Below are 25,242 nucleotides of genomic sequence, written 5' to 3' on the forward strand. Positions count from 1 at the left end.
GCCGTGACAGAAGTCTTGGGACTTTCCAGATAGAGGTTTGCTTGGATAGCTCTGTTTTTGCAGTTGAAAGGAGACATGTTTTTATCTGTTGTGCGTGCATTCACATTTTCCCTCAGATATACAAGCTTCATCTCCTGCCAGCAGACTCCTCTCTTCTCTTTGATCCTCATTTGGCCTCTCAGTCCACACTGCATTTCCTCACTCATGTGCAGACTTCATTCTGTTGTTAGCTAAAACTGAATCCTTCCTTGCTGAAGGCTGTGCTCAAAAAGGGGCAGCGTTGGGACTGGAGCGATGGCTCAGCACTTGTAAGTTATTGCTATTCTTAAGAGGATCCACCTCGTGGCTCATGGCTGTCTGTAGCCAGGGAATTCAGAACCATTTTATAGCCTATAAAATGCCTTCACAACAGGCACGCATGTGAAGGAACCGACATGTGGACAGAATAAATAAAATAAACCTGTATTTTTTAGCAAGAGGGACAGTGTCAAGATCCTTTAATATTTATATATTGTGGTAAATTTACAGTTATACTGTTCATGCCAAGAGGCGGTCTCTGTTGTTTTGGACCAATTATCTTGCCTTATAGACAAGATCAATTAGTTTTAACAGCAAAAGTAGTTTCTGCTGCAGGTGGTCCTGTGGCTAAAATCAGAACCAAAAATTAGCTGTTTTGATTTACAGCACTGTTTTGTTTCTGTTCTTCTGCCCATCTGTGTGTGGGCAAGTGCTTCTACTAAATATTAGCACCCTAATGATCTGAACCTGTCTTTGAACTTTCATGTTATGGTAAAATGATACTAACTATATTATGCTGTAATTTTGAGAAACTGGGTGGGAAGATTTCCTTGAAACTATGGCTTGTAGGTACTTATCATATCCATATCTATAGGTAGGTAGGTAGGTAGGTAGGTAGGTAGGTAGATAGATAGATAGATAGATAGATAGATAGATAGATAGATAGATAGATAGACAGACAGATTGATTACATACATACATACATACATACATACATACATAGTAGACAGAGTTATAGACATAGATGATACATACATACATACATACATACATACATACATACATACATACATATATACTAGACAAATAGAGGGAGGGAGGGAGGGAGGGAGGGATGGATGGATGGATGGATGGATGGATGGAGAGCAGAGGAGCCCCAGAAAAATGAGAACTTTGTGGTCAAGCTCCTTTCATCACTATGTAGTCTAGAACTGAGGTTAGCTAAGACATAATCAGCATAGATTAGAATGCTGACAGTTCATTGTTCAAAGTACACAAAAATCACCTTTTTTTTTTCCAGTTGGAGAGGAAAATCATTATGGCCAACCTATGTCAATGGTTCTCAACCTATAGGTTGTAACCCCTTTGGGGGTTGAACAACTCTTTCATAGGACTCACCTAAGACCATCAGAAAACATAGATATTTACACTGTGGTTTATAGCAATATTACAGTTATGAAGTATCAACAAAAATAATGTTATGGTGGGGTCACCACACTATGAGGAACTGTATTAAAGGGTCTCTGCATTAGGAAGGTGGAGAATCATTGCTGTACGTGATGACATTTGGCATAGCCTCTGAGCAGAAGCTCTTTGAAAAGGCCTCCTGGACAGGGAGATTAGCCTCGGAAAGAACTGTGGGAGGTAGGCTCCACCTCAAATAGGATGCAGGATTTCAGGCTGCTGAAGATGCCATTGGATTGCCTAAACTGGGACTGAATGGAAAATGAGACTGCAGGGATCTGCTTCCACAGTGTAGAGACAGATCCAAGCTAGGGCATTTCAGTGGCTGGAGCCAATTATCTTGGTTAAAGCAGAACTGACAACAAAGGGGGTTTAAATTTCAAATATGTGGAACTACCTAAAGTCTAAATCAAAATTAGTTATTATTGCAAAAAGGCCCTTTCTACTTGAAGACAGATCCAGACGGGACACCATTGATGGTTGCATTATTAACATTGTTTATGCTTAATACTAGATGAAAGGATTTGGCCATGATGTAATCATGATAACTATTAAAATAACCTTGTTGAGAATTTTTTTGCTACAAAATCAGAATTTTTTCAGTAATTATTAGCTATCTGCCTCCAATTTCCAAATTAACTAGTTACTATATTTACATTTGTTTGTATACTTGTTATGTATGTCTAATTTACACATATCACATTTACTGAAGCCTATTTTAATTAGTGTCATTAAACAATATAGTGTTCTGGCTACTTTGAAAAATGAAATTTGTTAATAAAATATAAAACTTATTTTAATATTGTTGATTATTAATTATCTGTGTCTTTTTCGTGCTAAGTATATTATACTGAAAAATAGCAAAGCTCTACTTGATTACTAGAAAAGTGGAATGGGTTCCTCAACTTGATAACTTAGAGATGGCAGATATCAATATTTTGAAACATGGGTTATGCTGGACTGGAGAATTACTGCAGCTAAATCATTAAATGGTTCTTTTGGTGGTTTTATACCTATCTGTAAGTGAATTGTAAGGGCCACTCTTACTTGAGGCCCCTGAGCTGCTGCTGGTAACAGTCCTCAGAGGCTGAGGACAACACAGTGTGATTATAACAAGTTGTCAGAGTGGAGGGGATGGTAACTGTCAACTGTGTTCTGGGTTATGATAATCAGTTAACACACGGACCTCCATAGCAGGGTACCCCTCCATAGCAGGGTACCTCTCCATAGCAGGGTACCCCTCCATAGCAGGGTACCCCTCCATAGCAGGGTACCCCTCCATAGCAGGGTACCGCTGCTGTCTTGGTGAAAGAGTGTATTCCTTCTGATAAGCTTTAGCTTCATATTTCTTTTAGAGGGGATGGTTTAAGGTGGGGTTCTCTCTATGGAGAAGAAATATGAAGACATTATTATGAGCCAGTTTGAAAACCAGTCTATGAAGATATCTCTTGAATTGTACACAATATAAAGTATGAGTCAAAGACTCAGTAAATCAATGCAGAATATTCAAACGGCTGCTGGTTTTGTTTCTTAAACAGGCTCATGCACAATTGGTTCGAGAGGTTGATGTGGAGAAGGTGTCTGCTTTTGAGAATCCATATGTAGACGCAATAAAGAGCTTGTGGAATGATCCTGGAATCCAGGAATGCTACGATAGACGGCGAGAATATCAGCTATCTGACTCTACCAAATAGTGAGTATCTGCACATCAGGCCCGAGAAATGTACTTCCCGGAAATGTGCTCTGTGGCATTTGTAACAGTGTGATCCGTTCTGCATATGTGTTTGTGTGTCGTGTGTCAAATTCCTAAGTGTAGGTGTAATCATAAGGTACTGAGGTCATATTGGGGACAGTATTTCTGGATGTGTGTTTTGTTTGTCTTTGGTTTTGTCTTTTGGAGAAGTTGCAAGTATCCCAGGCTGACTTTGAACTCCCTGTACTCCTGTCTTCAACACTGGAGTACTGTGGTAACAGGCATATCACCATGCCAGCCATTCCTGAGGCTCAGACTGCATGCATAGTAGGCAAGTATTCTGCCACTTGACCCCCAGTTCTGAGAGTATTTCTTTCACTGAGTTTTACTTTAAAAAAAAAAAAGGATGACCCTAGTGATTTGATTTGCGTCACCGTTTTCTCCTTCAAATTGCGAGCCAGTGACCCACAAACCCACACACCATTGTGTCTTACGTAGATTTTTTTATTTTGTTGTTGTTGTTGTTGTTGTCTTGCTTTGTTCTTTTTTTAACTTGCCATAAGCCCTGGAACATAACTGAAAAAGTACCTCCATCATGTCAGCCTATTGCAAGCCTGTGAGGAGGCGTTTTCTTTTTCTTTTTTTTCGGAGCTGGGGACCGAACCCAGGGCCTTGCGCTTGCTAGGCAAGCCCTCTACCACTGAGCTAAATCCCCAACCCCAAGGAGGCGTTTTCTTAACTGATGTGGACAGTGCCACCCCTAGACTGGTGATCTTGGGTGCTGTAAGGAAGCAGGGTGAGCAAACTATGGAACCCATACCAGGAAGGTGTATTCCTCTGTGGCTTTGCTGCAGTTCCTGCCCTGCTTGAATTCCACCATTCAGGGAGGTACTGTGACCTGGAAATGTAAGATGTAATAAACCCTTTCCCTCCCACGTTGCATTTAGCCATGGTCTTTATCACAGGAAGGCGACCCTGTAGGAGGACCAGCAGTCTCAACTAACCTGGACCCCCAAGACCTCTCAGACACTGAGCCACCAACCAGGCAGCATACACCAGCTGAGATGAGGCCCCCAACACATATACAGCAGAGGACTGCTGGGTCTGGACTCGGTCAGAGAAGATGCACCCAACCCTCAAGAGACTGGAGGCCCCAGGGAGTGGGGAGGTCTAGTAGGGTGGGGTGGGGGATGGGGACATCCTCTTGGAGACAGAGGGTGAACATGGAGGGTGGACCTGGAGGGGGATAAAGTCTGGACTGTTAAGAAAGATTAAAGAATAAATTAAAAAAAAAGAAAACAAGCAAAGTAAAAAATTCTGATCTTAGTATTGGCAACAGAATAAATAAATTAGAAATGACAAGGAAAAGTGTGTTTGATCATGGTTTCTGAAAACATAAAGACTTCCTAATTTCCAATTCTTAGACCTTGTCAACTTTCAAAGGATGAATATTGATAGATGGGTTTTCTTTTGCAGGGAAACTGTAAATTTTAATTTTGCATGCATTCCAGAACTACTGTGTGAGCTGCCGGTTAATCTCACATACCTGGAAAGATTTGCATCCAAGAGAGATCTCTTAATTCTGTCTTCAAATGTCCATAACACAAATGAAGGTCACCATGTGGTTAATATAATCAATGGAGCCAGGAATCTAGATAGCTAAGATCTAAAACAAAATGTGGGGTGTTTGTTTTGCATTTTTTAGTTATCTAGCCGAATTTCCATCTACGTTATTTACGTTGATATGCCATTTGTCTCTTACTTTGGTTCTGGTCAGAACAGGAAAGCCTTAAGCCTGTCCCTGTTGTGAACAACAGTGCACAAGGGTAGGCCTTGGAACAAGCTGAGGGCCTGAGTGGCTGGTTGATGTTCCTCAGCAGTACTTGGAAGACCCGGGATTATATGTTCTTTTCACCTTTCTAGACATTTGCATAAGATACATTTTGGCTCAACATAGAAATGTGGCCTGAATAACATACTTTGATATTATCTGCTAAGTTTGAGTCATATAATTCCAGACTGACAGCAAGATTTCATCTGTCCTGTTTTACATGTGCTCCAGTATGGGCATCATCTAACTTCCATTGTTACTATCTGTCCTTCCCACCCCATCTTTCTCCCACATCAGCCTTTGGGTTTGGGGTCTGTTACTCTCTGCTGACCTTCTTCCCCCTTCCAGCTGCCCCGCCCACCACTCTCTTCCCCCTCCTCATCCCTAGTTGTCAGTCTCTGTAAGTTGAGTACATAGATGGAAAACATGCATTTATTCCTTGTCTGTTGCAAATCCTGCCTCCTCTACCTTTCACCAGCTGTCTGTTTTTTACTTCCTGCCTCCTCTGTCCTTCTGTTTCCTTTGCCATTTCAGATTTCATCAGTGCCCCATGTTTATCCACCTCCCCTCTTCCTGTCCTTTATATTGTTTGCTCCTCCACCCTCACTGTGACTCTCCTCTCTGCTTCTCCTTTAACTCCCTTCTGCCTCGCACTTTGCTAGCAGGCTCCTGTGTCAGAATAATGCTCCATGGCTCTACCCTTTCCTTCTCCCCACCCCTTCTTCCCCTTTCCCTCCCTCCTCCTTCCCTCTCTCCCTTACTTCTTTCCTTTTCGAGTACTGGAGATTGAACCTAGAACCTTCTGCATGTGCAGCCACTGAGCCGAAGCCATCCTCTGTGTATGCACTTTCTTGATAGCAGTGTCAAAACCCCAATATCTTATGTGTCTACCATATAGTTATGTGTCCACCAGGGTGTGGCTGTCCATGAAGGACCTAGTTTGCCCTTCACCCTGGTGTAAACCAATTAAATGTCCTTTTGCATGGATTAATCCATGGATATGCTCTTGAAATGGCCTCTGTCATCTCTTGATACTATCCCAGGAAGATTTGTGGATTTGGAGACTTGTACCCATCACTTAATGGAGAATTTGCATATTTTGTTTGTTTGTTTAGGCCAAGAGCTATTCTCTCCACCTTAGAACAGCATCGCCTTAGAATTCTGCTAGCATAAGCTGAGTTCAACATAGAATCTGGCCTGCTGGTTAGACACAGATAATACTGACATGGGGCCCCTGGCACAAGCTGCCTGAAGTCCCCTGACTGTTCTTTACGTGCTCTGGCTTTTCTATAGTCAAGGGACAGCTGACTTCCTAAGTTGCATTTATGTGAGTATATATATATTTAGTTCTTTTAGATGATGTTTTTGTGGAAATAATAAATTATAACATCTTGTATCATTACTTCATTATATCTTTGTTAAAATTTATATTTTCCTGTATAGTTAATAATGGCACATAAATTATGCCTAAAGCCAGTAAGTTCATGTTCAGATTCCCTGGGTTCTTCTAAAATCTCGTTCAGATGTGGTTAATTTTAGGACTACATATTTTATCTGGCAACTGTGTCTCCTAAGGCCTTTCTACCCTAGTAAAGAGACCTGTTTTATATTTCATTGGCATGCTGAAGAGTGGCCTGGATTTCCTGATTTATTCTTTCTACAGTTTAGCTTGCTTCTTTCTCACAGGATTTATTATACACCAGAAATTAAGTCTTAGACTCAAGGTAAGCAGTGTGATGGAGTGTGTTTTAAGTGATGTCACATTCTCACCCTGACAGCTTTCACTTCGTTATGTCAGTTCATAACCCTTCAGGAGGAATTGTTATACAGTAGCAGAACTAATAGGAATAATAATAGTTGCTATTGTTGAGGCAGGTTCTGGCTAGCCTGGAACTTTCTGTGTAGATCAGGCTGTCCTCTAACTTACAAAGATCTGTCCGCCTCTACATCTTGGGATTAAAGACGTGTGTTTCCATGCCCAGGCTACATGTGTCACTTACTACATGAGTCACTTGCTCTGTGCTGGTCTTCTCTGAGGTAGCTTTTCTAGTCAAGTGATGCTTTTGAGTACCCTGAAATACATCTCCTACTGGAAAGCTATGTGTGTTCTAATCTTTTATGAAAAACCAGTAATTTTCTGCATGTGCTAAATAAGATGGTAACTGTGCCACTTAACATTCAAACCAGGATACTTTTAGAAGGAGTACCTAGCTGCTGTGCTGAAAAGGAAAGTTTAAACTGCTGTCGTAGGGCAGTCAGGCATGTGGCTTCTGGTAACTAGATGGAACCTAAGGGGTTAGTTGGTTGGTGTCATTCCTTCTACTTCTGTGGAAGTCTTTGGTTTTGTTTTGTTTTGTTTTGTTTTGTTTTGTTTTGTTTTTTGCTTTTTTCCCCCCTTGTTTAAGGAGAACATAAGAAGGTGACTTCTGGTAGCTATTTAAGGTGAGTCTGTAGATCCTTGGCTTATTTTCAGCCCTTTCTGGGTGTTGCAAGATCATTGCTACAGCAGTGTCTGGGTACCTGGGTGACCTGCCTCATCTTCACTACAGGACAGGTGGTGGTGAGAATTCAGGCCATCTTCTTCCTCATCTATGTTCTGGACACTCTATTTTTTTTTTAAGCCTGGCACCAACAGAAATTAACTATTAGATATCACAGCCTAGTGTTCTCCTAGCAAACACAAGGATACAGGTTCCACATAGCAGCCTCCCTATATCCCTGCTCTGGTGGGTTTCATAGAATGCAAGGAGCCCTCCTTCCTCGGTTGTACTTGAGCTCACTGTCCCCTTTGTCGTCTTCTTTGGCATATGTCCCTGCTTCATCTTGTCTCCTTCCCTTCAATGGGTCTTTGCTTGTGCCTTCATGTTGGCTGTTCTTCTGTTGGAAAATATGTGAATCTCAGAGGTCTAACTATGTAGGAATCCAGATCTGTAGTAAACATTTGCTTAGAGGCTGTGGTGTAACCACTTTCTCCCTAGAATTCTTCTGGATTCGAGACTCCATGCAAGCCACATGCCAAAAATCCCAGAAGCAGAGGCCAAGCATGATCTCTTTTCTGTCTGATGAGCTCATGTTCATCCTTGAAGACCCAACTAGGAGTCACCATTTCTGAATGCCAGACCCAGTACCAAAGATAGCCACCATGTCACCTATCCTAGCGCCTTTTACACATGTCTGTGTTCTTAAAACACATAGTCTCTTTTCAGTACCAACAGTGACTGCTAATGTTTGGCCATCACGTTGCTAATTTTTGTTTTCGACCATGTTCATACATATGCTTCTGACAGCTACTGATGGACTTGGAAGCTGAAGGGCTGGAGACATATAGCCAATTTTTCTTTGTTATTTTTTAAAGGTCTGAGATTTCAAGGGTTCTGATCAAAACAACAATGGCTACTCCTTACTAGATACTTGGTTTGTTACACTCTGTGCTTAGTCATTTCATGTATTATTCTAATTATCAAAGCTGCAAACAGTGGAATTATAAGTATTTCTTATCATCTCCTTATAAAAGAAAAACTGAGATCCTAGGAAGACCGAGAAACCTGCTCAGGGTCACATTGTAATAAATGGTAGGAAACGGAGTTGTAATCAGATTTTTTTGTTCCAGAGCTCATAGGCACTATGAAACACAGCTTCACAGGGGGTGGGTGGAAGGTGAATGGAAGAGAGTATATAGATATGTATTTGACAGTTGTTAGATAGACACATGTATCACTCATATACTACTAGAAGAATATCACTGACTGGGTGTTTTGTAAATCATTCCATGTAATACAAATTACTGATGTTTACTAGTGATGTCTCAAGTAGTTTCATAATATAAGGTTAAGAAGGAAGAAATTCATCAAGCTTACTAAAAAATGAACCTGAGGACTTTTGGTCATTCTCATTAAAACATAGTCATGTTTCACTAAGCACTTGTTGTTTGTGCTAACATAGACTAAGTCCAAACCACAGATACTTCAGAAATACTATGTGTAAGTTTTAGTCTGCAGTCTCTGGTATATGTTGCAGGGATGGTGTGGTTTTTTTTTTTTTTTTTTTTTTTTTTTGAGATAGGATTTTGTAGCCGGTCTTTGACTACTCTGGGGGTTCTTCTTTCTTCCACTCTTCTACCCCTTTCTTCCACCCTTTCAGCCCTCTAACACTTAATAAAAGAGAGAGAAAAAGAGGACAGAGAGAAAAGGAAAGAGATTCCTGAATAAGTCAGGGGTCCGAAAGGCAGTGCTGTTATCGTCATTATCGTTAGGCTGCTTCCTGCTGATTGGGACATCCAGTTCCTTGGGGCAGGTTTGATCTTTGCCTACTGAATATCTCATGCCATCTTCTTGTTTCTTCTTTGCACATGACTACTTAGCAAACCACAACCAACAGCAACCAACCAATAACCCACTCCTCCCTCCCCATTGCCCTCTGAAAAGTCCCCAGAATTCCAAGTGTCACACAGTCACAGAAACTATCTGTAGTTGACAAAATCATGGCCCTGCTAGAGCATGAGTTAGATCACAGCCAGCTGCTGTGGACAGTCTGAGGCAGCACCATATCCCACGCCTGGGACTAAAACGAAAATATATTCTTAGAATATTTCTGTGTTTTTTAAAGAACCCAAAACTTCAAAATTGTCGCTACAGGGTTTATCTGTGTAGCCCTGGCTGTCCCAAAAGTTCTTCTGTAGACTAGACTGGCCTTGAACTCAGAGATCTGCCTTCTGCTTTCTAAGGGCTGGAATTAAAGCTCTATGCCAGCACGGCCTGGGTTACTTACTCTATAATCTCAACCCCTTCCCCATCTTCCATCTTCCCTTCCACATAGCCACTTTCCAGAGGCTGGCTAAGGTCAGCATCAGCATTGTCCTAATGCACACAAGGGCGAGTAGTAATGGGAGAAATGAAGAGACGAGGAACTTCACAAGTTGGGTAAACACTTTAAATAGCTTTGAAAATGGTCTTCATTTGGTGCCCTCTTCAGTTTTACAAAATAAGCTGATTAAAAGCACTATGAAATTCTGAGGAATTTTGTAGATTATTTTACTGACATTTTCATTATTGATAAAAAAAAAAATCCTGAAGGCTCTGAGTATCTTTAGAAAAAGAACAACATAAGCAGATGGCTGTCGGTTTTCTTTTCTTTTTCTCTGGGGTTCACCACCTGCTTTAATATACTGAGATATCGGGTCAAATGAGTTCACTCTCGACAATACCAAAAGTTCCCTGATGGTAGCCACAGGACACAAATCTCAAATAAATTGAAGTATGGGGGGAATGCTCACACTGCAGCCTTAGGTAAACACTACTGTGTCTAGAGTATAGGGGGAAATGCTCACACTGCAGCCTTAGGGAAACACTACTGTGTCTAGAGTATAGGGGGAAATGCTCACACTGCAGCCTTAGGTAAACACTACTGTATCTGGAGTATAGGGGGAAATGCTCACACTGCAGCCTTAGGGAAACACTACTGTGTCTAGAGTATAGGGGGAAATGCTCACACTGCAGCCTTAGGTAAACACTACTGTATCTGGAGTATAGGGGGAAATGCTCACACTGCAGCCTTAGGGAAACACTACTGTGTCTAGAGTATAGGGGGAAATGCTCACACTGCAGCCTTAGGGAAACACTACTGTGTCTAGAGTATAGGGGGAAATGTTCACACTGCAGCCTTAGGGAAACACTACTGTGTCTAGAGTATAGGGGGAAATGCTCACACTGCAGCCTTAGGGAAACACTACTGTGTCTAGAGTATAGGGGGAAATGCTCACACTGCAGCCTTAGGGAAACACTACTGTGTCTAGAGTCTAGGGGGAAATGCTCACACTGCAGCCTTAGGGAAACACTACTGTGTCTAGAGTCTAGGGGGAAATGCTCACACTGCAGCCTTAGGGAAACACTACTGTGTCTAGAGTCTAGGGGGAAATGCTCACACTGCAGCCTTAGGGAAACACTACTGTGTCTAGAGTATAGGGGGAAATGCTCACACTGCAGCCTTAGGTAAACACTACTGTGTCTAGAGTATAGGGGAAATGCTCACACTGCAGCCTTAGGGAAACACTACTGTGTCTAGAGTATAGGGGGAAATGCTCACACTGCAGCCTTAGGGAAACACTACTGTGTCTAGATTTGCCTTCATTCTTACTTTACAGAGCCCCTCTAGGGAGGTCAGACAACTTTGAAATTCTTCATGTAGTCCAGAGTCATAGTACATGACCAAATGGCTCTTTGGCACACACCAGCACTGGAATTTGTTTTGATTGTGACTCTGAACCAATACATCATATATTATATTATGTTGATTTTAAAATACAAAAGGAATTTCAGAACTAGAACAATCCATCAGCTAGCTTAGAACCAAACTCTTGAGTAGAGGTCCTTGCTAAGAAGTCGGCGAGTAGTTTTTTGAACCTTGTACCCCTCGGGTGTGATGTGGTTCTTCCGCCCATCCCGATTCACTCCCTTTTGGGGGAAACATCGTAGTATGCTGACACAAACATCCAGTGGTAGATGCAGTTCCCCCTATTGCTCCTCAGAGTGTTCTGATGTTGTTCATTCTGGAGCTTGAGGCATCAAGTTAAGCCTTACTCTCCCCAAGCATGGTGATAGATTTAATGCTTAAATTCATTTCTAATACTGAGTATCTTTGATTCCATTATACTGCAGACCAGCTATCTGCTGTCACTTAACTGCCTCTTAAATAGTTGCAGTTCCTCACTGTCTCTTCCACAGACTTTACTTAGAAAAATGTTGTTCTTAGCTAAACTCTTGAGTTTTGTCATTGTACAGTGGGGATGAACAGCCTGCAGGAAAATTCAGCCTATGGCCTGTTTTTATAAAGTTTGATTCGAGATCAGCTGAACATACTCATACGTTCGTGTCTGTACCTGCTTTGGACCCTAATTGGCAAAGTCAGATCATTAAAACAGTGACCATATGGATTCCAAACCTGAAATGCTAACACATCCATATATCATTTGAAGTTCTTCCTGTAGAACAATGAATGTCGATAGACAGACAGCTTGCACACTGCTTCTCAGACTTGGATAGAATTCTGTGGAGACCGGTGTTCTGAATTAACACAGAGGTAAGTTTTAGAGTGTTGAGAAAATAGTTGGCTTTCATTCCTTCAGCTTTGTCCAGAAACATTGCATGGCACTCAGAGGCCTGGTGAGGAGTGAGTCACAGAGCTCTGGACTGATTGCCCCACCTCCACCCCAGCAGTGCCTGTACTAGCAGCACGGAGTGTCTAGTACTAAAGATGAGGTAAATGGCCAGCAATGTTCAGAAGCTTCTTTGCCCTCTGAGGGTAAGAGCTGTTTTCTGCCCTCATCTTCATGTCTAGTGCTTGGCTGAAGGTGGCTAAGAAGACTGTATACTTGGGTTAACATTCAGTAAGAAAGATGGGATTTTGTAAGAGGCCAGATAAAACATGCCTCCAACTAGTGAGAGCCCTGCCCTCACCCACAGATGAGCAATCCAGGAGCTTTGCTTGCTCCAGGGGAACCTCAGAACCTCCTTCCATTTCGGCTCATTGCCTATTTAGCAGCCATTGGACCAGACCTGATACTCTTGGTCATTGTTACTGTATCTTTTCAATTTATATCAGTAAGTTGAAAGGCTAGTGGGATTGTTTCATGGTTAACAGCACTTACTGCTTTTGCAGAGGACCGAAGTTATTTCCTATATGGTTACTCACAACAGTATGCAACTCCAGCTCCTGGGGACCCACGCATATGTTCAGGCAAAACACTTCTATACATAAAAAGAATAAATCAGTAGGTTGAATGCTGTCTTCTAGAATGTTGTCAAATTAGGATGGCTAATCTCCAGACATGACCACCATCTTTGAATGTCAGGGCCTGGTGCTACAGAATAAACCTCTAAGTTAAAATAGTATGGCCTTAGGAACTTGGCTTCTGTTCAGAGATAACGTGTGGTCAGTGGAACTTCTCATAGGTCCATTGTTCACCTCATCAGTTGTCATGGGTGGCACAGCTGTGCTCATTGCTACAGTCCCACCTCCTGCTACAGTCCCACCTCCTACAGGAGAGGATTTGGGTCTTTTATTGTTTGGTTCATTCCCACAATTGGAGAAGTTATTCTCTAGTTTACCATGGACTTAAAAGGTACTAGTTGAAAAACTAAGAAAATTCTGTACCATTTCTGATTTCTTTACTCTTATATCTTCTCTTTTCAGCCTATAGCATCCCCCACACTTTTTTGCACATAATTCTCTAGTGATTGCAGTTCATAATCATCTATCCTTTCTTATAGCATTCTTAGTTAGCAGCTTACAATTTGGTACTTAATTGTTTCTTAATTGATTCATCTCTACTGTCTTTGCTTCCCAGGTAGTCTGACATCCCTAAGGCAAAGAAATATATTTTAATGTATTTTCATACCTGTTTCTTGTACTAGCCCCTAACCCCCATCAAAGGCACACTGAATTAGAATTTAATTAAACAGGTATATATGTTAGCTGAATTGAGCACTGTCCTTGCACAGCGAGGCAGATAAGAAGCAGCATTCTAATGTTACTTGATGTTTCAAAATTGTGTCAGAATTAATCAAAACCCCTGAAAACTGTCTTACAAGAAAATAAATTAGAAAAACTCAGTAGATGAACTGAGGGCCACTCTTGCTTCCTCTGTCTCTTTCTTTGGATTTTGTCGTTTCCTTTTGTTTCATGTGGAAGAGACAGTCTATTTGTGTGCCTCAGGCTGCCTGCCCCAGTAGAGAAGGCTCTAGGAGTGCAGTATTGCACCTGTCTGTGCGTGTTCAAGACAAGCTGTATCTGCTTCTTTGTGCAGTATAGCTTTGAATCTTAGCTGTTGGCTGACACTGGAGTCTGCCTGGCACACATAGAGTTCTTGGTCCCGGTGTTCTCTTTTTGACAGTCATTTTGCACAGTGGTCTGTATTTAAAGCCAGATGCTGAATCTCTTTCCTAAGTTCTTTTCAGGAAACTCAGGATATTTGTTAAGGGAAAAATACTTTGTGAATTTGTTGTAGGTTTTTGGTCAAGGAAAATTCGGGCACATTATCTCTCCAGTTTCTCTTTACCGCAGAGATTACTCTCCCTTGAGATAAGTTCTCCAGAACCTGGATCATAACACTACTCTGTAGTCTTTGCTTTCCTTAGGATTTCCTATGAAAAGCCAGCAACTTTATGAATAAAACTACCTACATTGAACACGAGCCATGAGGAATGCTTATTTTCCTTTTACCCAGTGAGCTCGTTGGAGATGGGGGTGCTTGTGTAATGAGTAACAACATACAACTAACAAGCTGAACCAGATTCCTGGCCAATCAGATCACTTGATCCAGGCCCCCAAACCTCGCTTTGAGTCTCAGGGTAGTGGTTTTCAGAACTGTCACTAAGCCATTTTTTAAAGGTCTCTCTAATAATGTTTCAGTGGTTTGTTTTTTTTTGTTTTGTTTTTTTTAACTTTTTCTCTGGAATTTTGTGTTCGTCCAGCTCTGAACAGAGCTATGTGTCTGTGCTTCTTCCTCGATTTAGCTGCCTTTTGACAGTCAAATAGGATCTCATGGCATGATCTAGCTTTCTACTCCCAAGGGACTGATCCTCTCACAATGAGGTCTTGTTAATTTTTTTTTAATGAAGGCGACCTAGTTTTTGTAACCTTCTTTTTAATAATTAAAAATATGAAACCTACCCAGCATCATTTTTCTGTGCCACAATTTCAACTTCATATCGAACTTGAACTGCAAATCTATAACATGGCAGCCTTGCCACGGAGACATTTAACAGGGTTTAAAATCCCCCAGTTCCAAACATCCACCCAGTGAGCATGCTGGGAGTGCCACGAGACACTGTTTTATCTTGTTGTGTTTAGCCGGGTTTGTACCACCTGTCAGAAGCTTCTTTTCATATTCACTACCCATAGGCCATTTCTTCTTAATGGTGTAATTGCTAGAGTCCATGCGCCTCTTTTTTAAAAATTAAAACCAACTACTCCTATTTCACTTAAACATTGCCAAATATTATTCAGGGATGCTTTTATTTAAATCGAGGAGGGGCACTTGAGTTGTTCAAAGTTACCCTTCTGGTCATAGTAGCTCAAATTTGCTATTGACGGACTATCATTAAAATTAATGGTCAGTTAGAATCAAATCCCAAGCCAAACAAAAAGGTAAATTTAATTTGATTTGATCATATTATTTTAGTGAAGTCTCATCTTTATTCTTACTTTTAATAATTCAAAGCATGGTTTTATCTCCTTTTTCTGAACTTAAAATTTAATGTTTGTAGCCAGAGATGATTCTGAATTGTGAAGAGAATGCAGCGCTCACTAAGCAAGCTAATGGGCATGACTGCCTTCATCTGTTTATGTCCTCAGACATGCTACAGGAAGATGTTTGTGGATTATTCCTTGGAATTTTCTGACAACTGAATCCAAATAAAATCTTGGGCAAGCTCCTTGCCTAGCCCATGAATTTAACCCAAGAATTTTCACATCCTTAGCTTCTACCATAATGTTACAATTCCAGTAACAATTCCAGTGTGCCATAAGCTCCAGGGGACTGTTTTGCTGTGGTAGAGGAACTGTCCAATTGCTACTAAGAAAAATCTATAGAATTTTACTCTATTAAGGGGATTCTGCCAGAAATGTCTGCTGACAGATTCAGCCTCCTCAGTTTTCACAAGACTGGATGGGATTCTGAGGCCTGGAAGCTGTATGTCGGTGAATGCGCCTGTGCCTATGTGACTGTCCTCCAGTGGCCAGGACTCAAGTGCAGGAAGCGTGGCTCCAAATGAAGTTAAACCAGTGGCGCCCTTCCTTCCTCTGTTGTATTGAAATTTGTCAGTCATTTTAATTCAGAATTTAGTTTTTACATAATGCAGGCAAACTATGTCCCAGAAATGTAATTGTATAAAGATGGGCAGCTGACAACCCCTTGGCTCCTGTGCTTGGTCCTAAGGAATATTACTTCCATTACAGCATTTCCCACAAAATAGTTTTAATTTGAGCAACACATTGAGCGTCTGTTATGTGGCTGTCTGCCAAGTGTTGGTAATACAGCCACAGAAGAAGCCAGTCATGGACCCTGACCACCGAATTTGAAAGCATGTGGAAGAAGGCTAAATATTTTTAATTAACAAGTATCAAATTATTAGGTATCTCAATAGAGCAAAAAGTCACCAAAGGCCTATAAGACAGGAGTAAAGAGAGCTTAAACAGCAAACCTACTTTTTCTAAAGCACTCTTAGCTGTGGCTTATCTCCCAGATAATTAAGTCCCATGTATACCATGACTTCTTCCTGTCCCTGACATCAAGGAAAGATCTTCTGCCAGCTACCTTTTACACATGCATTGCCTTGGCAATATGCCTGTGCCATCACCATAGCAACACTCTCAGAATGACCTCAGCAGCCACTCAGAATCAGTCTTACAAAACAAATTATGTCTATAATTAACTCTCTGAATTTACTCTGTAATATAAATTTGTTCAGGCCCTGGTGTTTCTTTTTAAAAGGTTAAATGAATGGAATAATACAACAGGAACCCACCGTACCCCCATTTTCCATCAGTTTTGCTGAGAATATGAAATATTTTAATGGAAAATACGAGATTAGAGATTACTTTATTCCATCATCTCAAAATGTGGCAGCATAAATGAGGATACACTTACTACACTAGAACCCCACTTCTAGGGCTATAAAGTAACTCCTCTGCCCCAAGCCAAGATGAAGTACAAAAATGCTGCCAGTTACCCTTCAGAGGAAGGATATCCATGGTGGGACGGGGGAGTTGGGGCCCTGCAGGCACAAGCTGCCCATGTTGGCCTTTTCTGGGCAGCAAGAGATGCAGTTCTTGGTTGTCTTTTATTTTCTGCTTCACATATTGTGTCTTCAGTATTATACCTTGTGAGCCAGTCAGTAGAAAATTCATTATATAGATGGATGTGCATCTTTTGGTTGGTTGGTGAGTGTGTTTCTTTTGTGTTGCTTTTGTTTGGAGTGGGACATTGGGGATGGTTTCTTTGGACGTAGGTGGTATATGCTACAACTAGTAGAGATGGATATTGTTCAGCCGTTTCCTTTTGTTAAACTACAGTAACTTAGCTTTCTACCCCAATTGAAGTGAGCTTTTCCCTTCACCATCCAGCAGAGGTAAAACCAGACTATCCAGCAAGATTATCCTTTTAGAATCAGAGAAAGAACTGGAAGAGCTTGAAGGGGCTTGAGACCCCATGTACAACAATGCCAAGCAACCAGAGCTTCCAGGGACTAAGCCACTACCTAAAGACTATACATGGACTGACCCTGGACTCTGACCCCATAGGTAGCAATGAATATCCTAGTAAGAGCACCAGTGGAAGGGGAAGCCCTGGGTCCTGCTAAGACTGAACCCCCAGTGAACTAGACTGTGGGGGGGAGGGCGGCAATGGGGGGAGGGTTGGGAGGGGAACACCCATAAGGAAGGGGAGGGGGGGAGGGGGATGTTTGCCCGGATACCGGGAAAGGGAATAACACTCGAAATGTATATAAGAAATACTCAAGTTAATAAAAAAAAAAAAAGATTATCCTTTTAACTTAATCAGAAATGTATGGAACATTTTTTAATCTGTTTATTTTGATGTGTGTGAGTTGTTTTATCTGATGTATGTCTGTATACCACATACATGCCTAGTACTAACAAAGGCCAGAAAAGGGCATCAAGGTCCCCTGGAACTGGTGTTAGAGATAGTTGTGAGCTGCCTGTGGGTACTGAGATTTGAACCCAGTCCTCTGCTCAATCAATGAGTCATGTCTGTAGCCTGTATGAAACATTTTAAAAGATTATTTCCCTGTCATGATGGTGACAATATTGAGATAGAACAAAACTTGGCAAACAGCAAATGTTGAGTGTAAGTAGTTGTTAACTTTGCATGAGCTGTACAAAGGACAGAGAGGAAAGAGAGAGGTACCCTATATACACAGAGTTATGCTACTGACAGTTTCTTAGGGTGGCTGCTGAGCCTTTGCAAGTCACTTTTCAGTTGCAAAAGGACTCCCTGACTCCATGTGACATACATAGTTTTAGGGAGTTCAGTGCACTTTTCCTGACTGGAGAGATGCTGTCAGCACAGTTGAATAGATAAATTCCCACTTCGTGTACTAAATCAGAAATTTCATCCCTGGCAAACATACATTTGTGCTTGAAAATGGTGCTAGTAGCATTGGGTACTCTTGGTTCATCTTTAAGAAACAAAACCACAGTTTCCTTTCATTTCTAGACTGCCGCAGCACCATGTACACAAGAATAAACAGCCCTCTTTTGTGACTTGTTTGTGTGTGCGCGAGCACAGGTGCACACATGGTCATAACTAGAGTGAAAGCATATTTCTTAGTTTCACTTTCATCTTGCCACTGTAAATCAAATTTCTTTGATTTCTCTGAAATTTCTGAGTTCTTGTATATAAATGATGATCACATTCATTTTAGAATATATGCTTAAATTTTTCAAATCAAGGATCTAATAAATTAGAAAGTTTTATTTGTCTAGAGTAGCTTACTGCTTTTGTATCTGATCTGGCCACTTTATCTGTAGATGAGATATAGTTAATTCCCAGAATGTGGGCATGTCAGTCTATCAGGTGGCTCCAGGATTATGCCAAGAGTCACTAAAGTATGTCCTTACATTTGCATTCTCCCAGCACTCCCCTTTTGTCCTGATCTCCTGCTCTAGTGTTACAGTAATTGGAGGTAAGAGGCCAGCTCTTATTGGTCAGCAGAGAGCTAGTTGCTGGCTACAGAAGTGTTGATGTGTCTGGAGTAAGGCCCTGGAGTGGGAACTAGCTGCCCTGCTGTAGGAATCTAGGCTGCTCTTGCCTTGAAGGACTGACACACTTCCAACTGGGCAGTGATTTTACTTTCTTCATTAATGTTGGACTTCACTGCTGTGAGATCATGAATCACACAGGCGTAGCACACTCTTTCCTTGTAACATTCTGTTTCACTTTTGAGTCTCACTCATCAAGAAACTAGTAGTAAGAATAATATGCTGAAAGTGTTAATGCCCAAACGAAGTCTCTGTATAGGAATCAGAGTCGTCAACTGAGGAGTTTTATAATTACTGAGTTTTAACTACCATGAACAGCAAACATTCAAATTCATTGGCTCTTGTTCGTGGTCATTACCAGCTGAAGGTTTGGTTTTTACAGTTCTGCTAATGGCTCCACCTTGTTTCAACCTCTTACTCAGAGGTTAGTCTCTCTGTGCATCCCACCCTGCAGCCATGCGCTTTTGAAAGCATCTTTGTGTTTCATCATTTCCAGTGCCCAGGAGAGTATGGTTTCTCTTTGAAGTCATAGCAGTTCTTCTCAAAACAGTCGTCTCTAACTGGTTGTCATCAGTTCTGTTAACTTCAAGATAGTAGAAAGTGAATGGAATAATAGGTTTTAGAAAATGACAGAACCATTCTAATGGCAAATGTGTAATTGTCAGGGGTCAGGATTGGCAGTGAGAACACAAGTCACTTTTCTTTGTGCCAAGTGGAAAGTTCTGTGCCCAAACTGTGGTGGTGATTACACAGATGTATGTGTGGCAAAACCTCACAGACTGTGTAACACAAACACACACACTCATGTGTGCATGAACACAAAAAACTAAGGTCTGTGGTTTTATGAGTAGTAAGTATTCTAATTTTGATAAGGTTAGATCTCTGGTTTTGTTAATATAATATAAAGATACATAAGGGGGAGCCAATTGAAGGAATTATAAAAGAATTTCTCTGTGGTAAATTGAAGTTTCTTGTAAGTCCAAAATTATTTCAACAAAAAATACAATGTTTGATTCTGTCCACCCCTTGGAAATGTATACGTGTCATGGCTAGATACATTAAAAGTTAGGGTAGGTGGCTCTAAAGAAGAGCGTCTGACCTTAGACACTATTGTTGCATAACTTAAAATCTCATTGCTTTTCATGAATCACAATTAACTTGAGCTTTGGACATAATTAGAGACATGGTATGAACTGCCCATCTTCTCTCAGGGGAATGTGAAAACTTCATTCCAGGGAAACACTAGGTTCTGCAAATGACAGAGAAGATAATCCTGACCTTACACTCAGTTTTATTATATGGTTGTTTATGCAAATTCCCTTTGTATAAATAGTTTAAACTTTAGCTGTTGATCCACCAGCCAAGCCTGCTAAGCAAATACATGTTAGGAGACTCATTACGGTCTCTTATCAGCTCTCCCTCATTTTGCATGAGTTCAGCTGCTGAGGAAAAGGGAGTGGGATAAGTAGGGACAGTGGGTGAACAGCCTTCCTCTTCCAGTGGAAGTTTGGCCTTGCCTGTTTCCTAGCCTGTCACCTTAGGACTTTTTTCTCTGTGACTCACCTTTGCCCTATCCGTGGGACTGGAGTGATGGTAACTGGCTTTCTCATGTCTTCCTCTTCTAGCTATCTGAACGACTTGGACCGTGTGGCTGACCCTTCCTATCTGCCTACACAACAAGATGTGCTTAGAGTTCGAGTCCCCACCACAGGGATCATTGAGTACCCCTTCGACTTACAGAGTGTCATCTTCAGGTAGTAACTGAGTTTCTAACACCCGCGTACAGGCTTTGTGTGGATCGTCACTCTTGGGTACACCACTGAAATAGTGTGTCAATTAAAGACGGGGTGAAAACCAAGATATTGTGGAATTTTCATTTCCCTTTAAATCCACAGACAATTAGTTGCTGGTAGTTGAACACATTTACTCAAACTGTGTATTAGACAAGAACCGCCATACATGCCTGCCATTGAAAACTTCTATATCAATATTTTTTCCATGTTGTCTGGTACCAATGCAGAATTTCTCAGTAGCAATAAAAAGGTGTGTAGGGTTCTTTTTATACAACAAAATGCTTAAGAGTTTTCAAAATTCGTGGTTTTAAAAGTAGGGTAATTAACTTAATATAAATTGATATGGTAAAATAGAATGGAAATGTATTATTTCCCTGTTCGCTGCTGCTGTTTGTATTGACACTTCAACTGAAACACTTTTTAAGAGGAGAAAAACAATAGTACATTTTTACTTTGCTATTTCAGAATCACTTAATTACACTTTTAGTTGGAGCACAAACCACTTGGAGCTTTGAGGAAAGGAACCACAAATGTATGTTTGACTTGAATGTTGAATTGACTCTCAAGAGCCTACTCACTGAGGGCGGCCTGTGCATGAGACTGGGAGGCTCCTTTTGTGTGCCTCCCCTGCCTCATGCCCTGGCTCGGGGCTTAGTCTGACATGCGCTATGCTGTTTCTTGCCAAAGCACCTTCTTTCTCTTTGTTAAGTCTGTTCATTCTCTGCCCCTGTGGTGTATTCTTACCCCCACACACTGCTCCAAAGCACAGGCTGTGAAGCACTTTAGAAAGACTCTGTTTTTTAAATCTATAATGGGTGCATTAAGATGACCACCAAGGTTTCTGAGGCCAGCATTCTGTATTACATATTTTGAGTTTATAACATCTGGATGTCCAGATTTACTTACTTTTACAGCCATATTAAAGAAAAATTTCAAAAACTCATACAGTTCTTACAGATTTTCACATCTTGGTTGATTTGCAATTTCAAAAATTAATTAGTATTTCACTTTACTCTGGACACATTTTGTTGTTCATCACTGTAGTGCTGAAGGATACTTTTTGCCACTACAATGAAAGTAATGACTTTACTGTCTAGCTTCTGACCACCCTCAGATACATAGATAGCACTGGGTCCCTGAAGCAGACTTCCTCGACTAGGACTTTCCCTGAGTAGCCCATTTCCATGGTGGTGCTGGGGCGGATCCCGAATCTTCATGTCTTTAACACCTAAAAGCTCCACCTTTGATGCCCAGAGCTCAGAGATCTTGTGGACCTGCTAGTTGGCCCCTCGGATCTGGCTTCTGTATCTTTGCAGCCTTTTAGAAATAGTGGTGAGAATGATCCTTGATTTCTGGTCAAGATGGTTTAGTCAATAAAGTGCTTTCCTTGTGGGTCCCCATGCTTCACATAAAATTCCAGGTGTGGTGGCCTATGCTCATAACCAAGGAAGAGCACGCCTTCTGGAGAGTAGGAGGTGCAGACAGGAAGGTCCCTGTGGCTTTCTGGGCATCTGGGGTAACCAATTGATGAACTCCAGGTTCAGTGAGAGACCCGATCACCAAACAAGGTGACGAGGATGAGACGAAGACTCCTTGTGGTCATCCTCTGTCCTCCACACAAACGTGCACATTCATGCCGCACATACCGTATGTGCGCACACCCACACCCGCGAACGCACACGCAGAGATGTGTAAAGCGGAAAGGCAGACATTCTTTGAGCTCTCCCTGTAGGTGTAATGTAGAGAATCAGGAAAACACCAAGAGTGGGCACAGATCAGTGGGTTCGCACTGCTCTTTCGCCTGCATGCTGATCCTCTCACTTTCTGAGGCTTCTTTCCTCTGAATGTGTAGGACTTAGGTTCAGCACTTTGGAGAAGCTGATTGGTATCAGGCACCACTGGATACATGCGCACAGATCTCCACTTCATTCTTGCTATCAGTGCTGCTATCTGAGGATAACCAAACACGTGTGGGTACATTAAAAGCAGACCCGGGAAATGGTTCAGATGATGTCCCTGTGTGGCACTGTGTAACATTTTGATGTCATATACCACACTAACTTTCCAGCAAGGTGACAGGTTGGTTTGGACACAAGGCTGATTATTCCATTGCTGCCAGATATCATTGTACATGTCAGATTATTGCCAATATTGAAAGAGAAAAAAAGCCCCAAATTCTTAAACTATAGGAGGAAGCATGAGCAGGTTCACATTTACATTGAGTACCCTCCCTGTATGGAAATGTATGGTATCTCGTATCCTTTAACTATATCCATGATCATGCCTGGCCTACTCCAGTAGCATATGAGGATCTTCACTCTGACATCTACAAAGGAAAGGGAAGTTTATTATTTGTTATTTAAAACATAAAAACACACTGTGTTTGCCTTTGCTGTGCATAAGTAAATGAAATATTATTACATAGTTACAACTTTCATACATATCTAAGTAGCATCCCAGTAACCACAGCACTTTTTGTGCCTACCATACCTTATTTATGTCAGGTAACAGATAATTAATAGTCAGTCAATAATAATTAATTGAGTTAGATGCCAATGTCTTTAAAGTAGTGAATTTTCCCTGGTTTGTAAGTACTGTTTATATTGATATTCTTAATTTTTCTTTGTTATTAATCTGAATATTCTTAACCTTGCAGAATGGTCGATGTAGGAGGCCAAAGGTCAGAGAGAAGAAAATGGATACACTGCTTTGAAAACGTCACCTCGATCATGTTTCTGGTAGCGCTTAGCGAATACGATCAAGTTCTTGTGGAGTCAGACAATGAGGTCAGTACTCTTTGGATAGATGGTGATTTATCACTTTAATACTGGATAGAATAAATGATGAGATGTGGGGTGTGGGGAAAGAAGGGATGTGACACCATTACTTTCTTTACCACCTATTTCGGGATTTTTTTTCAGTTCATGTCTTTAGTTCTTACTATATTAGTGTATTTATTTGGTGTGTGCACATATATACAACAGTGCACACGTGCATTTCAACAGGACAGCCTGTGGGCGTGAGTTGTAAGATTGGAACTCAGGTTCTCAGGCTTGACTCCAAGTTCTTCTACCCACTGAGCTAGCTTACCAATGTGGATGATTTTAAATAATCATAAATAACCCTGTAAAACCAACCCACAGTACTCTCAGAATGGCAGGCTTTCCTCAGGAATGTGAGCAGGTCTGCTTGCTTGGCTCTAATCAGAGCCTGTTTGATACCTCCACACTATGCAGAGGTTCTGAAAATGAAAATATGAAATCTCTAGGCTAATCACAAGATTGTTTCATAGCCTCCCTTGCAAGATAGAACTGGGAGTTTTGTGTGAGTCACCCCATTTTGTTTTGCTGTCCTTTTGTTTAAAACAGTGTTTGCATGATGGGCGGGTATTCGGTACGTCACTTGGCAGATGTGAATAACTTTGTAGCTGGCTTCAAAATCAGGTCGTCCTGGAACCTTGTACTGTCTTGGTGATTCGGCCTGTCTGCTGCTACTGTGTAGTTTAGCTGTTGTGTAATTTAGTCTACTAACTAAACGTAGTGGTTTGGGAATTGTTCTTCATACCTCTGTCTGGAAAGCTGCTTCTGTATCGTGACTCTTCTCTGCTGCAGGGAAAGTTAACAGGTGCAGATATGGACTTGGAAGGTAGGTAGTAGAGGTTTATGAGTCAGAGTTGGCCCGGGAAGGTAGTTAGGAGGTATAGAAAACAGCCTTTTAGCTGAAGTTCAGTGTGTGTGTGTGTGTGTGTGTGTGTGTGTGTGCGCGCGCGTACGCGCGCGTGTGTGTTTGGAGGTGCCCCTAATAATCACGTCAGAGCTCACAGGTAGATAATAATGACTATTAAGTAAAGGTGGAAACAAAGGGAAGGAACTGAAAAACTCCAGCAATTGGCTGGCTAAGATCTACCATGTCAGACTTCACTGTCTGCACACTTTCTTCAAGGTATATAAGATTTCCTGCCTTCTTGGTCTTTTTAAGGTAGCTTGGTTTTTTTGCTAGTCTTACTAGTCTCATTACAATTTATACCCAGTATGCAGAGGTTTGCATCAACCAATGATCTGAGGTCTATTAATCGGCCATTGGCCCCTGAGCTGAAATGCAAAATGTCTACAGACATAGTAAAATACATAACTGTCGGCTATCAGATGTGAGCTGGGCAGTTGCCTTCGGAATTTTTACTGTTATGTCTCCCTGTTTCTCTTTTTTAAATCTGTACTTGTGCCTACGTGTTGTTCCATAGTCTTGGGAGACTATATCTTTACTATATTGCACACGTTAGACATTGTAAAGAGCCACTTGTTTCACTACTGTGATGTGGGGAGCCAGGATAGCAAAACAGACACAAAACTAGAAAAATTCACTAGAAGAAACTTAAAAAGTACACCTGCTTTTTTCTCAGAATAAGGCACATGAACAAAAGACAATATGAGTTACTCTGTAGATCTTTATTTCTTATATTCAGTTTGTTACCCACTAAGATAAAATTCACATGTGTCATCTACACAGAAGATGAAAGAAACACATATAATTCACACGTGTCCTCTACACAGAAGATGGAAGAAACACATATAATGCACACATGTCATCCACACAGAAGATCAAAGAAACACATATAATTCACACGTGTCCTCTACACAGAAGATGGAAAAAACACATATAATTTCATC

At 41.2% G+C, this 25,242-nt stretch overlaps 1 protein-coding gene across 1 annotated transcript in view; it reads left to right on the forward strand.

The window, feature by feature from the left end:
• Positions 1-25,242, forward strand: part of Gnaq (G protein subunit alpha q) — a 246,303-nt gene that overhangs the window by 176,455 nt on the left and 44,606 nt on the right. Inside the window, exons 3-5 of the mRNA NM_031036.3 lie at positions 3,021-3,175; positions 20,408-20,536; positions 23,232-23,361. Coding sequence (NP_112298.2) covers positions 3,021-3,175; positions 20,408-20,536; positions 23,232-23,361 — 414 coding nt within the window. The remainder of the gene's footprint in view (positions 1-3,020; positions 3,176-20,407; positions 20,537-23,231; positions 23,362-25,242) is intronic.

The sequence above is a fragment of the Rattus norvegicus genome, chromosome 1 (genome assembly GCF_021556685.1).
Source record: "Rattus norvegicus strain SHRSP/BbbUtx chromosome 1, alternate assembly SHRSP_T2T, whole genome shotgun sequence".
Classification (NCBI taxonomy): domain Eukaryota; kingdom Metazoa; phylum Chordata; class Mammalia; order Rodentia; family Muridae; genus Rattus; species Rattus norvegicus.